The 19,761-nt window shown below is 39.1% G+C and overlaps 1 protein-coding gene across 3 annotated transcripts in view; it reads right to left on the bottom strand.

The window, feature by feature from the left end:
- The window catches only part of Thada (THADA armadillo repeat containing), a 314,607-nt gene extending 310,146 nt beyond the window's left edge, over nucleotides 1–4,461 (bottom strand). For all 3 annotated transcript variants that reach the window (XR_013429010.1, XR_013429011.1, XM_013358268.4), the window contains exons 1-3: nucleotides 4,318–4,461; nucleotides 949–1,048; nucleotides 571–665 (exon numbers count right to left, since the gene is read on the bottom strand). Coding sequence is in view for 1 of the 3 variants with exons in the window: in XM_013358268.4 (XP_013213722.3) it covers nucleotides 571–665; nucleotides 949–1,024 (171 nt within the window). In the remaining 2 variants the exon portion in view is untranslated. The remainder of the gene's footprint in view (nucleotides 1–570; nucleotides 666–948; nucleotides 1,049–4,317) is intronic.
- Between the last annotated feature and the right edge of the window lie 15,300 nt (nucleotides 4,462–19,761).

Raw genomic sequence — 19,761 nt, 5'->3', positions numbered from 1 at the left:
GTATTTATTAACCTTTTCAATATATGCTCCTAAATCCCTCTTCCTACACCAGACCTACCTCTTTAAGACTTACAAACCTATTAAAGGCTTAAGGTAGAGAAAATTTGCAGCATTCTTAAAATTATGGTAGTATAGGTAATCTATTTAATTTCTTTCCAAAGAAATATTATGTAAGCTCAAGTGGTAAACTGAAATAGTAATTGAAATACTAATGAGGACAATCTTTATATTTTAACTTTTAAATGTGCCTGCTGAAAAATTTTGAGGATTCAAATCTACAGAAATTTTTTTAATAGTACTAAAAAGGTAAGTATAGTAATTTCCTAGCCTATCTATATAGCTCTAATTATAACAGAAGTCTGAATATGGCTTCTATTACTGCTATGAATAAATACTATATAAAAAAACAGAAGAGATTTTTTAATCCTATTCTTTAGTTGATATTGAATAATTTGATATTATTCAATAAGTTGACATTGAATAATTTAAGCCAAAAGCTGTCAGTTAATTTTAAAAATCTATAATAGCATAACCTTCAGGATACACCCATGAGTAATAATTCAGCCTTACCTGTTTAATATAATGGATTTGTGACACTCCATCTGTGAGTTGCACACAATGTAACAGCAAAGAAGCTAGATTTTTCCCTTCCCCATCAGCAAAAGCTACATAACAAATGCAAAGAAAAGTTAATGATTTAACTATATGTAGATGAGTTTCCCTTTGTTATGAATTCTATAAATCTTTAAAACCAAAAAAGCAAGTAGACCTTAGTATGAAGTCAAAATTCAAGAAAACCATTTTACATCTAAAACTAGATATAAGAAACATGAAAAATTAAATAGAATTTGAAAATTATGTGCTATGGGGTCGCAGGGATTAAAACACTCTACTTGCAAACTGGTTGAAAAAAAAGGTATTCAGTAAATGAATTTTGAAATCACCTACATCTCAAAATTTCAAGGTCCTGATGACGAACTGTCAATGCAGCAACATGCATTTCTCTCTTCTTCTTTACACCCATTTTAAATAGAATTAACAGCAGTTACTGTAAGAAAAAAGAGTGTTAAGGCCTTGTTCACAGGAGGGCTTCTCAATCTCAACACTACTGACATTTTGGGTGGGATAATTCTTCATTGAGGAATGCTGTCCCCTACACTACAGGATGTTTAGAGTTTCTTTGGCCTCCACCCAGCAGATGGCAGGAGTACCATCCTCTCAACAAGTTGTGATAACCAAGAAGACTCCCAATATTGGCAGCTGTCCCCTGGGGAGCAAAATGCCCAAGCAGAGAAAAACTGATCTACGGGTTTCTTTCTTGAAACCTAAGATTTTTTTAAGCTCAATAAGAGTTTATTATTTTCTAAAGTTACTTTTACCCATTATAAACCAGTTTCTGTATTTTAAAATACACAAACTTTCATTATAGTAAAAACTAGAGAAACCAACAGTTTTTCCAAAATAATTAATTGGGTCAAACTAGCCACAAGGTACAGCTATATCTTGTTTTCTGCAAACTATTTTATAAAGAAAATTTTTACATACTATTGTTGTGAGTTTGGTTTTAGCTAACAGATCAAAGGATTCATAATGAGCTACAGAATCCTATTCAAGGGCTGAGGTTATAGCTTAGTGGTTGTAGCTCTGTGGTTGAGCGCTTGCCTCACATGTATGAGGCACTAGGTTCCTCAGCACCACATGAAAATAAATAAATAGACAAACAAACAAACAATAAATAAATAAAACAAAAGAAAAAAAAGAACCATACTCAAAGACTACATACTAATAATCTCATGCCATCGGGAAAAAGTCACTAGGGAAATGCCATAAGCCTCTTTTCATGATACAGTTAGGAGTTTTAGCATTGTTTATGAAACAAACACTGGAGGATGTAACATAGTGCCTCTGTAAAAGACAAAAAACTGGGAGGACATGTTGAGTGATAGAATCGGATGAATAAACTGCAATGATGAACAACATGGAATTTACTAAGATAAAATAGAAATAAAAGTAAAATGCTACATTTAAATAAGAAACAAAAAAACACATACACCACAGAAATTCAGGATGGGGAGCCAGAGAGAGGTGAAATCTGACTTGAAATAGTGCAATACCTAAGTCAACAGCACAATCTGACTGCTAAAAGCCACATTAAAAATTGGCCAGATGGGGCTGGGGATGTGGCTCAAGCAGTAGCGCGCTGGCCTGGCATGCGTGCGGCCCGGGTTCGACCCTCAGCACCACATACCAACAAAGATGTTGTGTCTGCCAAGAACTAAAAAATAAATATTAAAAATTCTCTCTCTCTCTCTCTCTCTCTCTCTCTCTCTCTCTCTCTCTCTCCCCCTCCCTCCCTCTCTCTCTCCTCTCTCTCAGTCTCTCTTAAAAAAAAAAAAAAAAAAACTATTAAAAAAAAAAAAATTGGCCAGATCAAGAGAGTGCTGATTCCTCAGTCATCCAACCAGGTGAGGTGACATGTATGTACAGGGATGGTAACGTACTTGAAGGAACCACCACAAATAATGGAGCATCCAAGGAAGAAACAGTGGATTTCAGGAAGACAGATTCCACAGGAAGAACTCCATGTTCCAACTAAGGAATGGGCTACCTTTCAACCTTTCAAGCAGAATTTCCCAGCATGGGAATACCCAAACAGAAACTGAACACAGTTTCCTGAACTCCTAACATGGCCTCTTCTAGTCTCCTCTTTATCCTTGCCTCTAAAAAGGATCCATTCTTTTAAAAATACTAATCAAATCTAATTGCTGTTTTTCTTAAACCTTTTTTAAGGGCTTCCAATTACACTTAGGATAAAATCCAAACTTGAAAGGCTCTGGCTATGAAAGCCCTAAATAATCAGGCCCTGGTTTCCTCTGCTATTCATTTCACATCAACCGACTCTTCACCACCTCAAGAGTCTTTGCACTTCCTGATGTTCTTTTTCAAACCTAAGAAGCTGTGCATTTCCCAATCTGCCTATTAGTATTCATTCCACATCTTTGCAACTCCTTGTTATCACTCAGGTTTCTGCTTGAATAACCACATCCTAAGGGAAGCTTTCTGTGACTGTTTTATCTAAAATGACACCATACTTAACATTGCTATGACTTTATTTTCTTCACAGCACTTATTAGCTAACTAAAATTCATTATCTTGTTCGCTTCTATATAGTCTGTCTCCCCTAGTGGTAAACTTCTTGAAGGGAGCAACTTTAATCTATTTTGTTCAGTTTTGGACTTATCAATTCCTAAAAAGAGTACCTGGCACATAGAAGGTACTCAATAAATATCTGGTGAATTAACAAGCATTTGCAGAGATGTTCTAGAAGGGGTATACACATTTAATGGCAGAAAGGTAGACTACCTGGTATCTATAGCGCATTCGATAACAAAGGGACAGCTAGTCCTGCCACTAAAGAAACTATGGTCGGGCTGGGGATGTGGCTCAAGCGGTAGCGCGCTTGCCTGGCATGCTTGCGGCCTGGGTTCTATCCTCAGCACCACATTCAAACAACGATGTTGTGTCCCCCGAGAACTAAAAAATAAATATTAATAAATTGTCTCTCAAAAAAAAAAAAGAAAGAAAGAAAAGAAACTATGGTCCGTTTGGGAAGTAAAGTATCAGTATCATAATGGCAGGTGAGGAACCACTTAATCAAAAAGTGTTATTAAAAATGGATGCAGCTAGAGAAGCATTGAAAAGTGAGGAATTTGAAAAGTGCTATAATTAGATTTAGGGAAATAAACAATCAGCAACGCAAAGTGAGAAAGATCTTAAGGTAATTGGGGAGACAATTCCCAGATGAAGGGTGAGCAAGTCTATAGCATGATTTGATGCTGGAGCCCTCAGGACTATACAAAAATAGGCTCAGGGATTATGCATGCTCAAGTGATGCCTAAACGTGTATCCTGATGAACTGGACCTCCCCAAAATGGAAAATTCCCGGTTCACCTTAATTACGTAAGTAGCCAAGAGGTGCTCAGCACATTGTACTCAAGGGTCCCACTTACTGCCTCCCTTTTGATCGCTGCTTCCCTCCCATCTACACCTTTCTCCATGCTTCCCACCAACATTCTCTGGGCGATTTCCGAACCACGTGGAGTCCGGGGAATGACAGGTGAAAAAGTGGCTAAAGGGCTGTCTCCATGGAGACCCAAGCGACCGGAAATGAGTTTCACAGCCGCCAAATTCTGACGATCCATAAGATGGAAACTGATGTGACTGACTCTCCAGGCAGCCCTAGAAAACTGGCCCGGTCGAGCAGTGGAGATTCCCGCGCTATCGCGGGTCTGGCAACAGGACGCCTCGGAGCCAAACCTCGTGAGAGACTGAGCCGAGTCGTAGCGGTCTGGACAAGCCCCGGAAACTGGTCCAGTGTACGTCGTGTCAGCGGCACGCAACGTGGTCTACAGCCGACTACCGGGCCGGGGCGGAGAGGGGCAGGGCCGGGACCTGGAGGAGTAATCATCGCGAGAGTGGACCAAATGCAGCCCCTCCAATCAAGAGCTCGGAAACCCGTGACGTCACCGCGGGGAGGCGGTGACAGGGGAATTTGGTTAGACAGCGACTGTACTGTCTGCGCAGTGACCGGGCTAGCCGCGTTTGCGGGCTCCGTGTCCACTCCATCCCCTTCTGGGCGCCCTGGACTGTGGCCTCCACACTCCTGGGTCTCAACCCCGACTTTATACCCTTTCCCATACCTTTTCTCCAGCGCAGATACCGGGGCAAAACCACTTTGGGCCGAGGAAACGAGATGCCCAGCGACTCTATAGGGGTAGTGATTGGGACAGGAACTGAACCGAAGCCATAAGAAGAATTTGGCCTAAAATGAGAAGTATGCCAAAGTTCATTTATTTTTTCAGCAACTAGTTAATTTGCTCTACTATTGGAGCGTTGTCAGACTCTAGCCTTGAAAATGGTCCCTAAGGGAAATTGTCACAGGATTCAGTACTTTAAACAAAATCACTGAGTACCAAACACTACTCTTGGAGGCAGGACAGGCCGAAAACTCAGGAAAAAGATGCTATGCGATCTCGAGGGGCATTAATTAGGGTCATGCGGAAATACATTCCAGGAACCTAAACCTTCATTCAGGTTGAAGACATTGCACTTTTAATCAATTTATCTGAATTTTAAGTCACCTTGTCTTGTTTATCTTTGTAGCTTTGGTGCACGTGTATGATTTTGAGCTTTATTAAATTGTATATGTATTCTCCAGCAATTCAATCTTCAGCATAGTTTTTTGGGATTCACGCACATAAAAAGGTGACTGTAGTTCTTTCCCTCACTGTCGTGAGGGGGGCAAAATTGCAACATACAGTGGAGGGGAGAAATAAAGAATATCCACATGCTTCTGCCCCTTTCAATGTTTTAGTCTCTCAAATTACTCAATACACTTTCACTCTATAGGTTCTTAATCAAGAAAAGGACAATCTTTAATGTCAGGCACTGCAATAGACACAATCAAACAATTCACAGCAAACAATTCTAAGCACTGCAAAACACACTTAATCATGATAGGCTAGTGCCAGACATTCCCTCCGCATGCTAAGTTCAGAAGTCTTAAGCCTTAGGCTTTGTGTACAATAGATGCACACTCACTCAGACAGAGATGATCAGGTCTGGAACCAAGGCAGGCTTTTCCTGGCTTGGAGTGGACTATGGGTTAAGGAGAGGGTGGTAGGGAGAAGTTGCGACTTTCACCAAGGTCCAGACAAGTAAGAATGGTGAGGGTCACGCAGGAACGGTGATAAGTGATGGGATGTCAGGTCTTCATCAGGCTCTCCAGCTTGAGTGTATCCTTGTTTCTGCTGGCTGAATCCCTGTTCATTTGCTCTATTATTTATACTAAATTGGAGGGGGGGGGTTGACCCCCCCTTTCAATTCTTATCAGCTACCACTGGATTTCTCAGTGATATCATTTACCCTGGGGTCAGAAACATTTGGTCTGGTGGTCTCCACCCTGATCTTCTTGCCTTTTTCTCTTATCAAGTGCCAGGGGCTTCACTCTGTTTATCAGGATGAGGGGCAGTAACTTGTTTGTGGCCATACTGGAGGGCTCTGTGGGTGTGCCTGGTGAAACTGCAGGTTTCAAACTGGAGTTTTTAAAACGGAGTTGCTTAGGCTCAGGCCTAAGGCCATCCTAACACTGTTGCATAATATTTCATTGTTTAATGTGCTACACTTCTTTTAAGTATCCATTTTAGTATCTCTGGACATTTGTATTATTTCTAGCTTGCACTCTAATAATGCTGCTGTGGACTATTTTATTCATATCAACTCATCAGTAGGTGCACAACTTTATATTAATTGTTTAAAATGTTTTATTGATGAGGACTAATAGTATGGAGTACCTTGTTGTTTAAAAACAAGTATATTTAAGTACTCGCACATATAACAAACAAAAATTTCTTGAAATATTTGTTACTCCACAAGAGCTCTTAACTTTTCTCTATTTACATTTATGTTTAATTATGATAAAATACACATAAAAAAATTTATCATCTGAACCATTTTTAAGGGGGTGTGTTTAAAATGTGTTGTTCCAGGCCCACTAAAATAATTATATAACTCTTAATGATTTCCAACCCTTTTTTTGTTCTGAACACACCATTTGAAAATAAGGATCAAAAATTGTGACTCTATCACCCACACAAAGGGAGGTGGGCTAGGAGTCAAACATAATAAACATATATGTTAGGAGGTAGTGACTGCTATGGGGAAAAAATTGGAGAACAAAAGATGAGCGTGGAAGGGAGATTTGTTGCCATTTTTAATAGGGTGATCAAGTAGGCAACATTGAATAAAGACTCAAGTGATGTAGACACTTGGGGGAGGAGAAAGCTTTTCATATAGAGGGAAGAGCAGGAGGAAAACTCCTGGGGCAGGGGCTTGCCTGTTGGAAGACCAGCAAGAAAGCTAGGATGGCCAGAGCCAAGTGAGCAAAAGATAAGTAGTACAAAGTGAGACAGGGTGTTCCGATTATGTAAAGCCTTCGGATTACTATAAGGACTTTGATTTTCACCATTAAGTGAAATGAAGAGCCATTTTGAGCAGGAAAGTAATAGGATCTAGTTTACATTTCAAAATAATCACTGGGCTGCTTTGCTGAGAAGAGACCTTAGTGGATGGATACAGAAAAACCAATGGTGAGGCTATTCCTGTAAAGCAAGCAGGCAAAGTACTGGTAGCTCAGACCAGAGTATTAGCAATGGAAACTGTGAGAAATGGACAGACTCTGGATGTAATTTGGAATTTTATGAAGGATAAAATGAAGAAAGAGTCAAAGATCATTCCAAGATTCCTGGCTTGAGCAGCTGGAAGGATGAAGTTGTCATCCACAGAGTGGTATGGGCAGGTGTTCACTTGGAGCAGGTTTGAATGAGTTTAAAAGAGACTAGGGGGAGAGGAATTAGCAAAATCATTTACAGTTGACCCTCTAACTATAGATTCCACATCCACAGACTGGCAAACTATGGGTTGAGAACATTCAGGGGGGGAAAATGTGTCAATTTGTACAAACAGACTTTTTTTTCCTTGTCCTTCACAGTACAATGTAACAACTATTTACATATCATTTATGTTGTATTGGGTAATATAAGTAATCTAAAGATGATTCAAACTGCACACGAGGATATGCTGAGGTTATATGTAAATACTGTGCTATTTTATATAAGGAACTTGAGCATTCTCAGATTTGGGTATCTTCTTAGCAGGGGAGGAGCCTAGAACCAATTTTCCATGGATACTTGGGGACGACTGTAGAGGCAACTCCCAGTACTTGTAGTATACAAAAGGACAAATAAATGGATGGTAACTCCTAGGGAAGTAGAGTCAAAAGAAGGTTTGTTTTAAAGGTTAAAATATTAACACATTTGGAGAAAAATAAACCTTTTGTTTCTATCGGCACTTGGTGGTACCACCAAGCTGAAACTTTTAAATTCTCTGCTTGAGATTTTGCAGAACACAATAGCATAAAAGTGAACCACAAACTTTTAAAAAACTTTTTAAAAAAATAACTATTTTGTTTGTAAAAATATTTCAAGGGAATTTTAAAGGACTAGTAATCTTTAGTATATGAAAGTGTAAGTGAAAACACTTAAATGACACAGTTAAAATGGACTAGATAAAATCAAGGAAAGTAATCCATATAGCCATATCTTGTTCAATATAGTTTACCATTATAAATATGCATCTGTTAAAATAGTATTTTCATTTCAATTAGAAAAGAGAAATTTTAAAAATTTTGAATGACACATTTTCATATATAATTTTATTTCATTTTATTTTATTTTTGTAGTCGTGGGATTAAGCCCAGGGATTTCCACATGGTAGGCAAGAACTTTGCCACTAGCTACATTCCCAGTCTTCAGATATAACTTTGAAATTTTTTTACACTTATGAGGACATTTGAATAATTAAAATCTAGCCTTTTAGGACCACAAAAGGCTTTAATTGCGTATATATTTGTTGCCTGTTCATTAAGATCTCCATACTAGCCAAAACTTCAGAAGCAATACAACTGAACAAAAATAAGGTTCTCTTGAAATGTTGTTTTCCGAACAGAAAGTGTAATAAACTCTCCCATTTCATAGTCACCTTTATATTTCTTAAAATTATAATTTATAGTAATCTGTCAGTAATGAATGGTAACTTATATAAGTAATCCTCATAAAAAGCCTTATAGTTCTATGTTTAAAATGAACTCCAAAAGCATACTAGTGCTATGAATATAAACATTTTGTTATTCATTAATATGATATTTTCTTATTTGTTATTTGTTATTATAAATGTTTGCACATCAGTGAAAGAAATCAAAGTACTTCTAAAATCAACATGGGCTGGGGTTGTGGCTCAGCGGTAGAGCACTTGCCTAGCATGTGTTAGGCCCTGGGTTCTATCCTCAGCACCATATAAAAATAAATAAATAAATAAATAAAAGAGATTGTGTCCAACTACAACTAAAAATTAATTTAAAAAAATAAAAATAAATAAAATACAACAACATTTATTACCTCTCAGTTTCTTGTCAAATTCAGAACAATCTTAGTGCTATCTCAGAGATTAACACCTAAGTTATTAGTCAAGATTTTGGCTTACATGGGTTGTAGTGGTGCACATTTATAATCCCAATGACTTGGGAGGTTGAGGCAGAGAATCACAAATTTGAGGTCAGTATGGACATCTGAGTCCAACCAAGACCCTGACTCCGAAATGTAAAAAAAAAAAAAAAAATTAGAGAATTTTTAATATTTTTTTTTTGGTGGACACAACATTTTTATTTTATTTTTTTATGTGGTGCTGAGGATCAAACCCAGAGCCCCACACATGCCAAGCGAGCATGTTACCGCTTGAGCCACATCCCCAGCCCCAAATTTTAAAAATCTTAAAAAAATTAAAAAGGGCCAGGGATATAAGTCAGTGGTAAAATGCCTCTAGGTTCAATCCCTAGTAGGGAGTGGAGGGATATGTTGGTTCACACTGGCATCACCTAAAGGCTTGGATGGGGTAGAAGGATCTACTTTAAAAGTGACATACTCCTGGGCTGGGGATATAGGTCAGTTGGTAGAGTGCTTGTCTTGCATGCACAAAGCCCTTAGTTCAATCCCCAGGACCACAAAAAAAAAAAAAAAAAAAAAGACACAATCCTTTATGCTAGTTGCTGGTAGGAGGTCTTATCTCCTCCCTGCCATGGACCTTTCCCCAGGCTGCTTGAGCAACCTTATAACATGGTGGCTGGCCTTCCCCCAAAAGAACAAGAGTCAGCAAAGTAGAAGCTTCAGTGACTTTTATGGCCACAGAAGTGATACTTTGTCATTTTTATTTCTTAATATAAATGTTTCCACATCAGTGAAAGAAATCAAAGTACTTCTATTATTTATCTATATATTTATCTGGCTTAAAATACAACAACATGAGCTGGGGTTGTGGCTCAGCGGTAGAGCACTTGCTTCCAGAAAAAAAATCCATATTCAGTGTAGGAAGGTCTACACAAAAATCATCATTGTAGGGTCATTTAGGAGGCTGATGGAACTATAAAACATCTTCAGACTTTCTTGGTGTTTAAAATGTGCTAACAAAGGGATCATAACCAAAGAATAATTTATTAAAGAATGGTTTGAATTTCTCCAGTGTCTCCTAAGGAAATATCAATGCTCATGTTTTCATATAAAGTTATTTGTCTTTAATGGCATACACTTTCACCAAAGCCAGCACAAAATTTAAACATAAAACTAGGTTGATTATGAGTAATGAACATTTTAGATGGTTTTCAAACTCTCTAAATTCCAATATTATCCTTTCCCCCACTTCAAAAGGCAGCCACTAGGAGGCTGGGATCTAATGCAGTTGGTAGAGTGCTTGCCTCAAGGCCCTGGGTTTGACTCCCAGCATCACAAAAAAAAGGAGGGCGGGGCATTGTCTATGTAACACTCCTCTCTTTCTTTCCCTTATATCAGTCTCTGCTATCTAGCAGGAGGTCTTTTTTATTTCCCCTTGAGAAACCTCCTCACACTTGAGAATCCCTTTCAAACGTTACCTCCTCAATAAAGCCTGATAAGAAGTCCCTCTTCCTCCAGCAAACTTAGATTTTTGTCACGGAATTTTGTTAATTTTGTTTTGTCTACTAAGTTAGGAAATTTTCCAAGACAGAAACAATCTTCAGATCCCCAGTACATAGTGCAGTGCCCACTATGGGTAGCAAGGCAAATGTTTATTATTATGCTAGAATACTAGGGCAAACAAGTTCTGCCAGTGGTAGTGCACAGTGCTGCTTTCTTTACCACTATGTGGCAGCAGACTACAGAATTCTTGAGTTCAGCCCTCATGAGACAATGTTTTTTCTGGAAGCAGTATTACAGGGGGACCTCACTGTCTATGCTGTGTGGTTCCACATTGTTTAAATAATAACATATTGTTATGTGAAATATAGTATTGATACAGAAAAGTACATAAAACAAATACTGATAAAAAATTTAGCTTATTAACTTCCTAACCAAAAGTATGTTAGAATAACTTATCAATTCAGTTTAAAGATGTATGTATTATAAAATATAACTATCAAATAGAAAATTACTTTGTGAAAATTACTCAATATTGATTTTAAAAATTTATCCATGTCATTGCTCTGCTTTTTACATCAAAATAAAAAATATTTAAACTTTAAAAGGTAATTTAGCAATAAAGAAAAAATAGTTGTGAAATTATATGACCTGAAAATATTAGAACAGAAAACTAAATATACATTAAGTTTGTAGCTTCATAAAATACAGGTGCTATGAACAACATTTGGAAGAGAATGTATTTGGAACAGAAGTTTGTCAGGCAGGTAAGATTATATGTGAATTGGTTTTTTTTCCCTTCTTAAACTTTAATGTTTCAGCACTGGTTTAATGGTGTGTGTGTGTGTGTGTGTGTGTGTGTGTGTGTGTGTGTGTGTGTTATTAGCGAATGAACTCATGGGCAGGCTACCTCTGAGTTACATCCTCAGCCCTTTCTTTCTTTCTTTTTTTTTTTTTTTTTTTTTTTTTTGAGACAAGTTCTGGCTAAGTTGCTCAGGCTGGCCTCAAACTTACGATCTGATCCTCCTGCCTGAGTCTCTTGAGTCACTCACTGGGATAACAGGCATGGACCATGGAGCCCAACTATACTTATCTTTTAAAGGCCTGATTTTAGAGATTATAGAGTTGCTAATTGGAATATCCTCGAATTACCAAAAAGTTGCCCTTTTTAACCATTTGAGTTTATTATTATTATATTAAAGAAAGGCAGCCATTGTGTTGGGCACAGATAGAAAAACATATACATTTAAAATGCATAGCACCCTCCTTGGTTAAAAATGCTTTTTTAAAAAAATTTGTGTTGTGAAAAGCAATCTCATTTCTCTACATTATTCTGCCACTCAAATTATTATTATTATTATTTTGGAGCTCATGGTCTGAGAGAGACAAATGGGGAATTTGCATTGCCTTGTTCATGTGTTATCCCAATTCTCAGCCCTCCCTATGGGCAGGACTAGGAGATACCTCCTTTCTGTGGGTTATATTTATGAAAGGTACCTAAATAGATCTAAATCCAGATAGATAGCTCAGTGACTAGTTGAGTGTAAGTAATAAGTGAAAGTACAGATGGTAAGCATGGTGGTTACTATCTGAGTTATGATAGTAACTCATCCTCTGGCAGAAGTAGGTGGAGAGCCTGCAGAACACCTGCTTGGAGTGATTTTAGGTATCAGTTAACATTTTGAACACTCTTGTCCATTTTAGGCAAAGTCCAGTTCACTTCTGTGGACATTCCTGGAAGAAAGTTCACAAAATGGGACCATTCAGCTTTATTTTCCAAAAACAGTACCTTCTTTGGGCAACTGAATATTCTGACCCTGTGTCTCCTGGCAGCCCTGTGGCAGCACACTAATTTCAGAGCTCCTAGCTGACATCTGCCTACTTTGTTCAGAACTGGTTTAGAGTTGAGTAGGGCTCTGTCTGCCGAAGAAAGGAGGGACTTGAGCTAGGAGGGCCCTGGGAAGATTGGGGCTGGCAGACAGCAACAATAACAGCTGTCACTAATGGAGCACGTACAACATGCCACACCCTATTCTCCACCCCTTACAGATGTCTCTGGCTTAATCCTCACACAAACCCATGAGCTAGTTACTGTGCCCAATTTGCAATAAGAAAACTCATTTTTTTAGAGATTAAGGGAAAGGAGTCAAAAAACCCCAGTGTGAACCTTTACCACTGACTAATAAACTTTTTAACCCCTCTGAGCCTCAGTTTTTCATCACTTAAAGAAAAAAGTACTGTAATAACACCTACTTTCCTGCTTTAATGTGAGAATTAAATGAAGTACACATGTAAAGTGCCTACCATAGTTTCTGACACCTAATACCTGTTTGACAAATGGTCTCTTACTTGACTTTTCTCATTCACTTTTGATCCTAGACCATAAAGGTTCTTTTTTGGTTGATTGAAATCTTCTGAAAGATGCTCATGCGATAATCCCAGGACCTATGAACATGTTCTTGAACATGGTAGAAAGACTTTGCAAATCTAAATTAAGGATTTTGAAATAAGGAGATTAACCTGGATTATTCAGGTGGGTCCAATGTGATCATTCCAGTCTTTATGAAAATGAGGCAGGAGCATCAGAGTCAAAAAGGGGATGGGATGACAGAAGCAAAAGTTGGAATAGTGTGCTCTGACGCTGGAGAAAGAGGCCAGGCATCAAGGAACACAGGCAGCCTGTAGAAACTAGGAAAGACAAGCAGAGCACTCCCCACCCCAGCATCCAGAAGGAATACAGACCAGCTGGCATCTTCATTTTTAAGATTAATTTTCTGGCCTCTGACTCCCAGGACAATAAATCTACGATTTTTAAAGCCACTCTCTTTGTAGTAATTTTTATGGCATCAAGAGAAAATTAGCACACCCCCTAAATGAAAAAAGAAGGGGGAAAATCACAACAGACTCCTCAGGCTACAAGCCCCAGTATCCAACCCAGACCGGCTCCAGGGTACTCGCCTGTCTGCCCTCAGCCCATTTCATCAGCTCAGACACCTCAGCGCTGATAATTCTTCTGGCTTTCCTGCTGCTAGCCTCTGCCCTCAGCCAGACGTTGATGTGGGAATGAGGTGGGGCGGGGGGAGGGGTTCAGGCAGTGAGCAGTGTGAAAAACTTGTCCAAACTCTGTTATCAGTCAGGCCCTCAGAACATACACAAGCACAAGGGACACAAGCTGAAGATTCTTGGGAGATAAAAGCCACATTATCTGCACACCACTGTGCTGTCTAAGAGGGGGAACCAACTTCAGGGGACCTCAAGGAATCCGTGAGGGCCCAGGAATCTGGCTTAGGTTGGAGTGCACTATCAGGAACCAGGGCTTCCTGTCTCCAGTCGCCCACCCTGGGAGCCTTGAGAAGCCCACCCCTCCACTCACAAACTTGATCTTGCTGTCCCTCATACCCAGAGCCTTTCTGGGCTATGGAGGAATTTGATCAGGCTCCTTCCCGCAATCCTAATAATTTTCATTTTCCTTACACAGGCCTGTGAAGCATACAGGCTTAGAATTCTCCTTTTTTTTTTTTTTTTTTTTATGAAAAAACCAGTTCAAATGGAGCAAGTGGCTGGTATGCAATGATTCTGATGCTCTGTCCGGGGCTCTTTCTGTTATATTCTAAGCTTTTACTTTTTTACATTGCAAAGGAGTCCAATTATGGCAGTGATATTTTCCCACAAAGTGAAACAATGCCATAATTACAAGGGCTTGGGAATTTATGACCAAATGGGTAATTTGGGTTTAATGTTAAATACCTGAGTAGGCAACCCAGGGCCAGAAAGAGAGGTTTCCAAATGTCATCTCTGCCATCTGGTGGTCAAATGACAATATAACTAAATATAACAAATGGGTATTGATACAATCATGTTAAGTCATACATGACCCTGAGGGGCCTGATGAATGATTTTAGTCTGGGCTCTGACTTTTAAGGCCTAAGATGACAAAATAAAATATTAAATACACAAATAAAGGTCACAATGTTTCTGCTCAGGATGAAGAACAGCATAGTTTACAATGGAAGAGCTCCTTCATCAATTTTTTTCATCAAGTATTTATTAAACACTGTCTTAGTTGACTTCCCAGGAAACAGATTCCAGGCGGAGATTTGTGTGAGGGAGGGTGACTGGGGAGTACTCTTGAGGACAACCCGTGTAAGAACTTGAGGGAAAGGCAACTGTTCAGAAAGGATTGAACAGGCAGGAATTTGCAACGGAGGCCTCAGCCAATCCTGGGAGCTCTGCACTTCTACTTCCACTAGTCACTGGACCAGCTAGGAGCTGCAGCAGCCAACATGAACCTCATCCAGAGGAGTGAGCACTTTAATCCTAAAGGGCAGTGGAATCTGAGAAGCACACCGCCAGCATCCACTACAGACACCTATGGTGTTCTGGGCATTGTGCCAAGGCCTAGAGACACAATGTTGAAAGAGATAACATCTCTGCTTTCAAAGGCACCTGGGAGTGCAGTCAGAGAAAATGAACAGGGTTTTAAAAATCAGGAAGTATAAAGCAATCATAGCCAGATGGTATATTCTATAAGATCAAGAAAAATCTTTGTCTTTTATTGATGGCAATAAAATGGTAGAAAATATTTGGGGTAAAAGCTGAGTTCACTCTTAGATGATATAAAAATTAAAGAAATTCCAGTGGCTTGGGAGGCTGAGGCAGGAGGATTATGTGTTCAAAGCCAGCCTCAGCAAAAGGAGAGCTAAACAACTCAGTGAGACCCTGTCTCTAAATAATATACAAAATGGGGCTGGGGATGTGGCTCAGTGATCGAATGCCTCTGAGTTCAATCCCCGCTTACCATACACACACAAAAGAAGGAAGAGGAGGAGGAGGAGGAGGAGGGGGAAGTGGGGGGAGGAGGAGGAGGAAGGGGAGGAGGAGAGCCATTCAGAAATAGCTTACCCAAATCAGTGGGAGATTGATTGCTTTGGCATTCATCTGTAATGGAGTGTGGCTCCCTTTAGTTCTACTCAAAAACAGGTGACAGGGTTTTCACTATGTCCTGTGGTGGCAAATGTTTGCAGCTTTTGGAAAGGAAGGCTGCCTATTGGCAGATGTCACTACTAGGTGTAGTCCAGCTGCTGATCTTGTGCTGTTCTCCCCTCCCCCAGGTAGCAAAGTGGCACCAATCAGAAAACACAGCACCTTGTTACCTGCTTAGGTAGAGCCAGGGAGATTTTCAAGCCAATCTCGCCCCCATCCATTTGGTATCCCTGACCCAATCCTTTGTTCCAGCCATACCTTCCTCTGTATCTCTTGTTCTTCCTCCTGTGGAACCTGTGGAATATTTGTTTCCTCTCAGGGAAAAGTACTTGGATCCTTGGTTGTTATCCCCAGCCTGTAATTTATAGCATGACAATGAACTCCGTAATTATAGACACAGGGATTGAATATTTGAAATGTACTATTTCTCCACCACAAGGTTCAAAAACTTCCTTAGGATATTAAATAACCAAAATTGTCTTTCTTGCCTTTGGTCTAGATGTGCCGCTGTGTGTGTGTGTGTGTGTGTGTGTGTGTGTGTGTGTGTGTGTTGCACTCTACCACTTAGCCATGTCCCCAGCCCTTTTTTATTTTTTAAATATCAAGACAGGATTTTGCTAAGATGCTAAGGTCGACCTGAACTTGCAATCTTCCTGCCTCAGTCTCCTGAGTCATTGGGATTATAGGCTCATGCCACTGTGCCTAGCTGTGGCCTCCATTCTTAAGGTAGGAAGTATGAACTGCCCAGAGGTCTTGATGGGGTAGAAAACCACAACAGAGGAATCTGTTGACAATTCTAAAATCTCTGTCTTCGGAACATCAGATGCATGTGTTTGAACAAACATCTCCATTTGGATGTCCTCTTTTTTGCCTCTAACTAACTAGTTTCTCCTCCTGAATTCTCCATATTAACATGTGCTCTATCAGGAAAAATTCTGGGAGTCCTTCTTTGCCTCAGACTCTACTCCCTCCCAACTAATTAATCATCAAGTTCTAGATTCGTATTTGTTGTCAATGATCCAGTTCAAGATATTGTTAACAACTTCCTTGTCCCTAAAGTTTCCTAGTCTCAGCACTATTAACATTTTGGACCAAATAACTTCTTGATTTGGGATGCTGTTTTGTACATTACAGGATTTTTAGTAGCATCCCTGACCACTTCCCTGTAGATTCTTTTTATTTTATTTTTATTTTTTATTTTTCAGTTATGACTGGACACAAAATCTTTATTTTATTTATTTCTTTTTATGTGGTGCTAAAGATTGAACCCAGGGCCTTGCTCGTGCTAGGTGAGCGCTCAACCACTGAGCCACAATCTGTAGATTCTAATAGCACCTACCTTGGAGCCTGAAACAACAACAACAAAAAATTAAACCAAAACATCCTCTCATATTTTAAACCACATAGAAAATTTCTGAAAAGTTCTACAATAATGACAAAGAAGACTGAATTCAGTCTAATGCCGATATGAAATTTGAAGAAAAAATAAAAAGACATTCAGAAACAGCTTGAGTGAAACTTTGAGGACCCAGTGCAAAATAAAAATACAAGGCCCCTTCTTTAAAAAATCATGAAGAATTTCCAGTGGTGGCAGCGCATTGAACCAAGTGTGGAGCCCTCCTAAGTATGGGGTCCTCTGTGTAATTGCATGAGTCTCATGAGTTGCCCCTGAAACCAACATTACCCAATCTTTTCACTTGCTTTTGTCCACTCTCATAAATCTGCCTGATGGGAAATACAACATCCATTTGGGCCCTGGGAACCCTAGACTTTCAGAAACAACTGCCTTCATTGCACAATAGCACAGGCGCCTAAAACCAACAACAGCCTGATTTTATTTACAATATTGAGGTTTTGTTCGTATTGGATTTTTTTGCATTAATTTTAACTTTTAAAAATATTGCAGCTAAGCAAACTACTTCACAAAAGAAGAAATACAAAATGGCCAATAAATACATAAAATAATGCTCACCAACATTAGCAATTAGTGAAATGCAAATCAAAACTACATTGAGAGGCTGGGGCTGGGGCTCAGCAGTAGAGCACTTGCTTAGCACGTGCAAGGTGCTGGATTCAGCACCACATATAAATATATATAAATATTTATTTATTTATATGTGGATTCAGCACCACATATAATAAATAAATAAAGATATTAAAAATTATTTAAAAAACTACATTGAGATTTTATTTCACTCCAGTCAGTCTGGCTTCCATCAAGAATACAAACAACAATAAATGCTGGAGAGGATGTGAAGGAAAAGGAACACTTTTACAATGTTGATAGGGTTGTAAATTAATACAAGCACTATTCAAATCAATATGGAGGTTCCTCCAAGCACTAGGAGTGTAACCACCATATGCCCCAGCTATTCCACTATTTGGTATATTTAACTTAAAGAATTAAAGTCATCATGCTAATAGTGATACATGCATACCCATGTTTATAGCAGCACAATTCACAATAGCCAAACTATGGAAACATTCTAGGTGTCCATCAACCAATTAATGGATAAAAAAAAGCGTGGTATATATACACAGTGAAGTTTTATTCCACTATAAAGAAGAATAAAATTTTATCATTTACAGGAAAACGGCAAGAACTTGAGAACATTATGTGTTTTAGTCAGATTTTTCGCTACTGCAACCAAAAGACCTGACAAGAACAATTTCAGAGAAGTTTATTTGGGGGCTCATGGTTTCAGAGGTCTCAGTCCATAGGCAGCCAACTCCATTACTTGGGACTCAAAGTGAGGCAGAACATTATGGCAGAAGTGTGTGTGGCAGAAGAAAGCAGCTCAGAACTTGGAACCAGGAAGCAGAGATAGTTTCATTCAACAAGGACAAAGTATATATCCCCAAAGGTACATTCCCAGGGATCCACCTCCTCAGGTCACACCCGACCTCCCTACAGTTACCACCCAGTTAATCACTTGTAGAGGAGTAACGCACTGATTAGGTTAAATTCTCATAACCCATCATTTCACCTCTAAACCTTCTTGTATTGTCTCACACATGAGCTTTTGGGGGATACGTCATATTTAAATCATGACAGGCCTCTTTGCTTAAAACTCTTTATTGGGTCCCAATGATCTATAGAACACAGCAGACACTGCTTGATATAACATTCATTACCTTCACAGGCTACCTTTCCAATCTCCCCTTGTGGTGCACACATAAAAGTCCTATGACTGACTCTTACACATCTTTTAAGACTCTAAGTTATCGTTGCTTCTAGATACTTTTCTTAAGCCCCTAGATTAAGCTAAGTGTCCTTCTTTGTCCTCCCACAGCACATTGGGTATGCCTCTATTAATATTGACAACATAGTCATTGGAAAAAAAAATGTTTATGTGAATGTCTATCCCATCCATTGGCAGGAACCCTGTTAACAATATCTGGCAAACAAGTGCTCCAATAGTGTGTAATGAACCGAGCTGAACTGACCCTTATGCCATTTTGTGAAAATCTGGTAAAAATCCAGAGAGAAAAATACAACCTTAAATAACAGCTAGAGTGTAAGTACAGAGGAATATACAGCTGAGTTCCAAGGTTCTTGAGGTTCAGGGACTGGCAGACTATTTTTCAATTATCTGTATTAGTTTAATGCTTTTTAAAGTGCAGAAACCTTTAGTATGTTCTAGATGACCTCTAGAGCCTGTTGGTAGCCATATCCATGTACGTTATGAAAAAATAGAGGTAGACAAGAAAAACTGGAAACATCAGTTAAAGTAAAAATGCAGTCAGAAAGAAAGAACAATACATAGAATAGAATGATCTAAGATGATGTGGGCAGGGGAAAAAAAGGAGAAAAAATTTCTTAGATTCAGAGGAAAACTGTTCTCAAATAAAACATAAATATAAAAGTAAAGTGCTTCTCCGTTTTTTTTTTCAAACAGGGTCTCACTATGTTTCCCAGGCTGGCATCGAACTCCTGTGTTCAAGTGATCCTCCTGTCCCAGCCTCCTAAGTAATTAGGATTACTCCACTGAGTTACATCTCCAGCTGTAGAAAAATTCTTCAATAATTTCTGTTACATGGAAAAGGTTTCAAGAAATCAGTTGACTTCATTGCCTTAAAATAGGTTTTAAGAATCATTTGATATTATAAAAGGAACACACTAAACTTCAAAGTAAGGGCTGGGGATGTGGCTCAGGCGGTAGCGCGCTTGCCTGGCATGCGTGCGGCCCGGGTTAGATCCTCAGCACCACATGCAAAC

Source organism: Ictidomys tridecemlineatus, chromosome 12 (genome assembly GCF_052094955.1).
Source record: "Ictidomys tridecemlineatus isolate mIctTri1 chromosome 12, mIctTri1.hap1, whole genome shotgun sequence".
NCBI lineage: Eukaryota > Metazoa > Chordata > Mammalia > Rodentia > Sciuridae > Ictidomys > Ictidomys tridecemlineatus.
The sequence above is the reverse complement of the archived record's forward strand: the minus strand, read 5'-3'. Positions and strand labels throughout refer to the sequence as shown.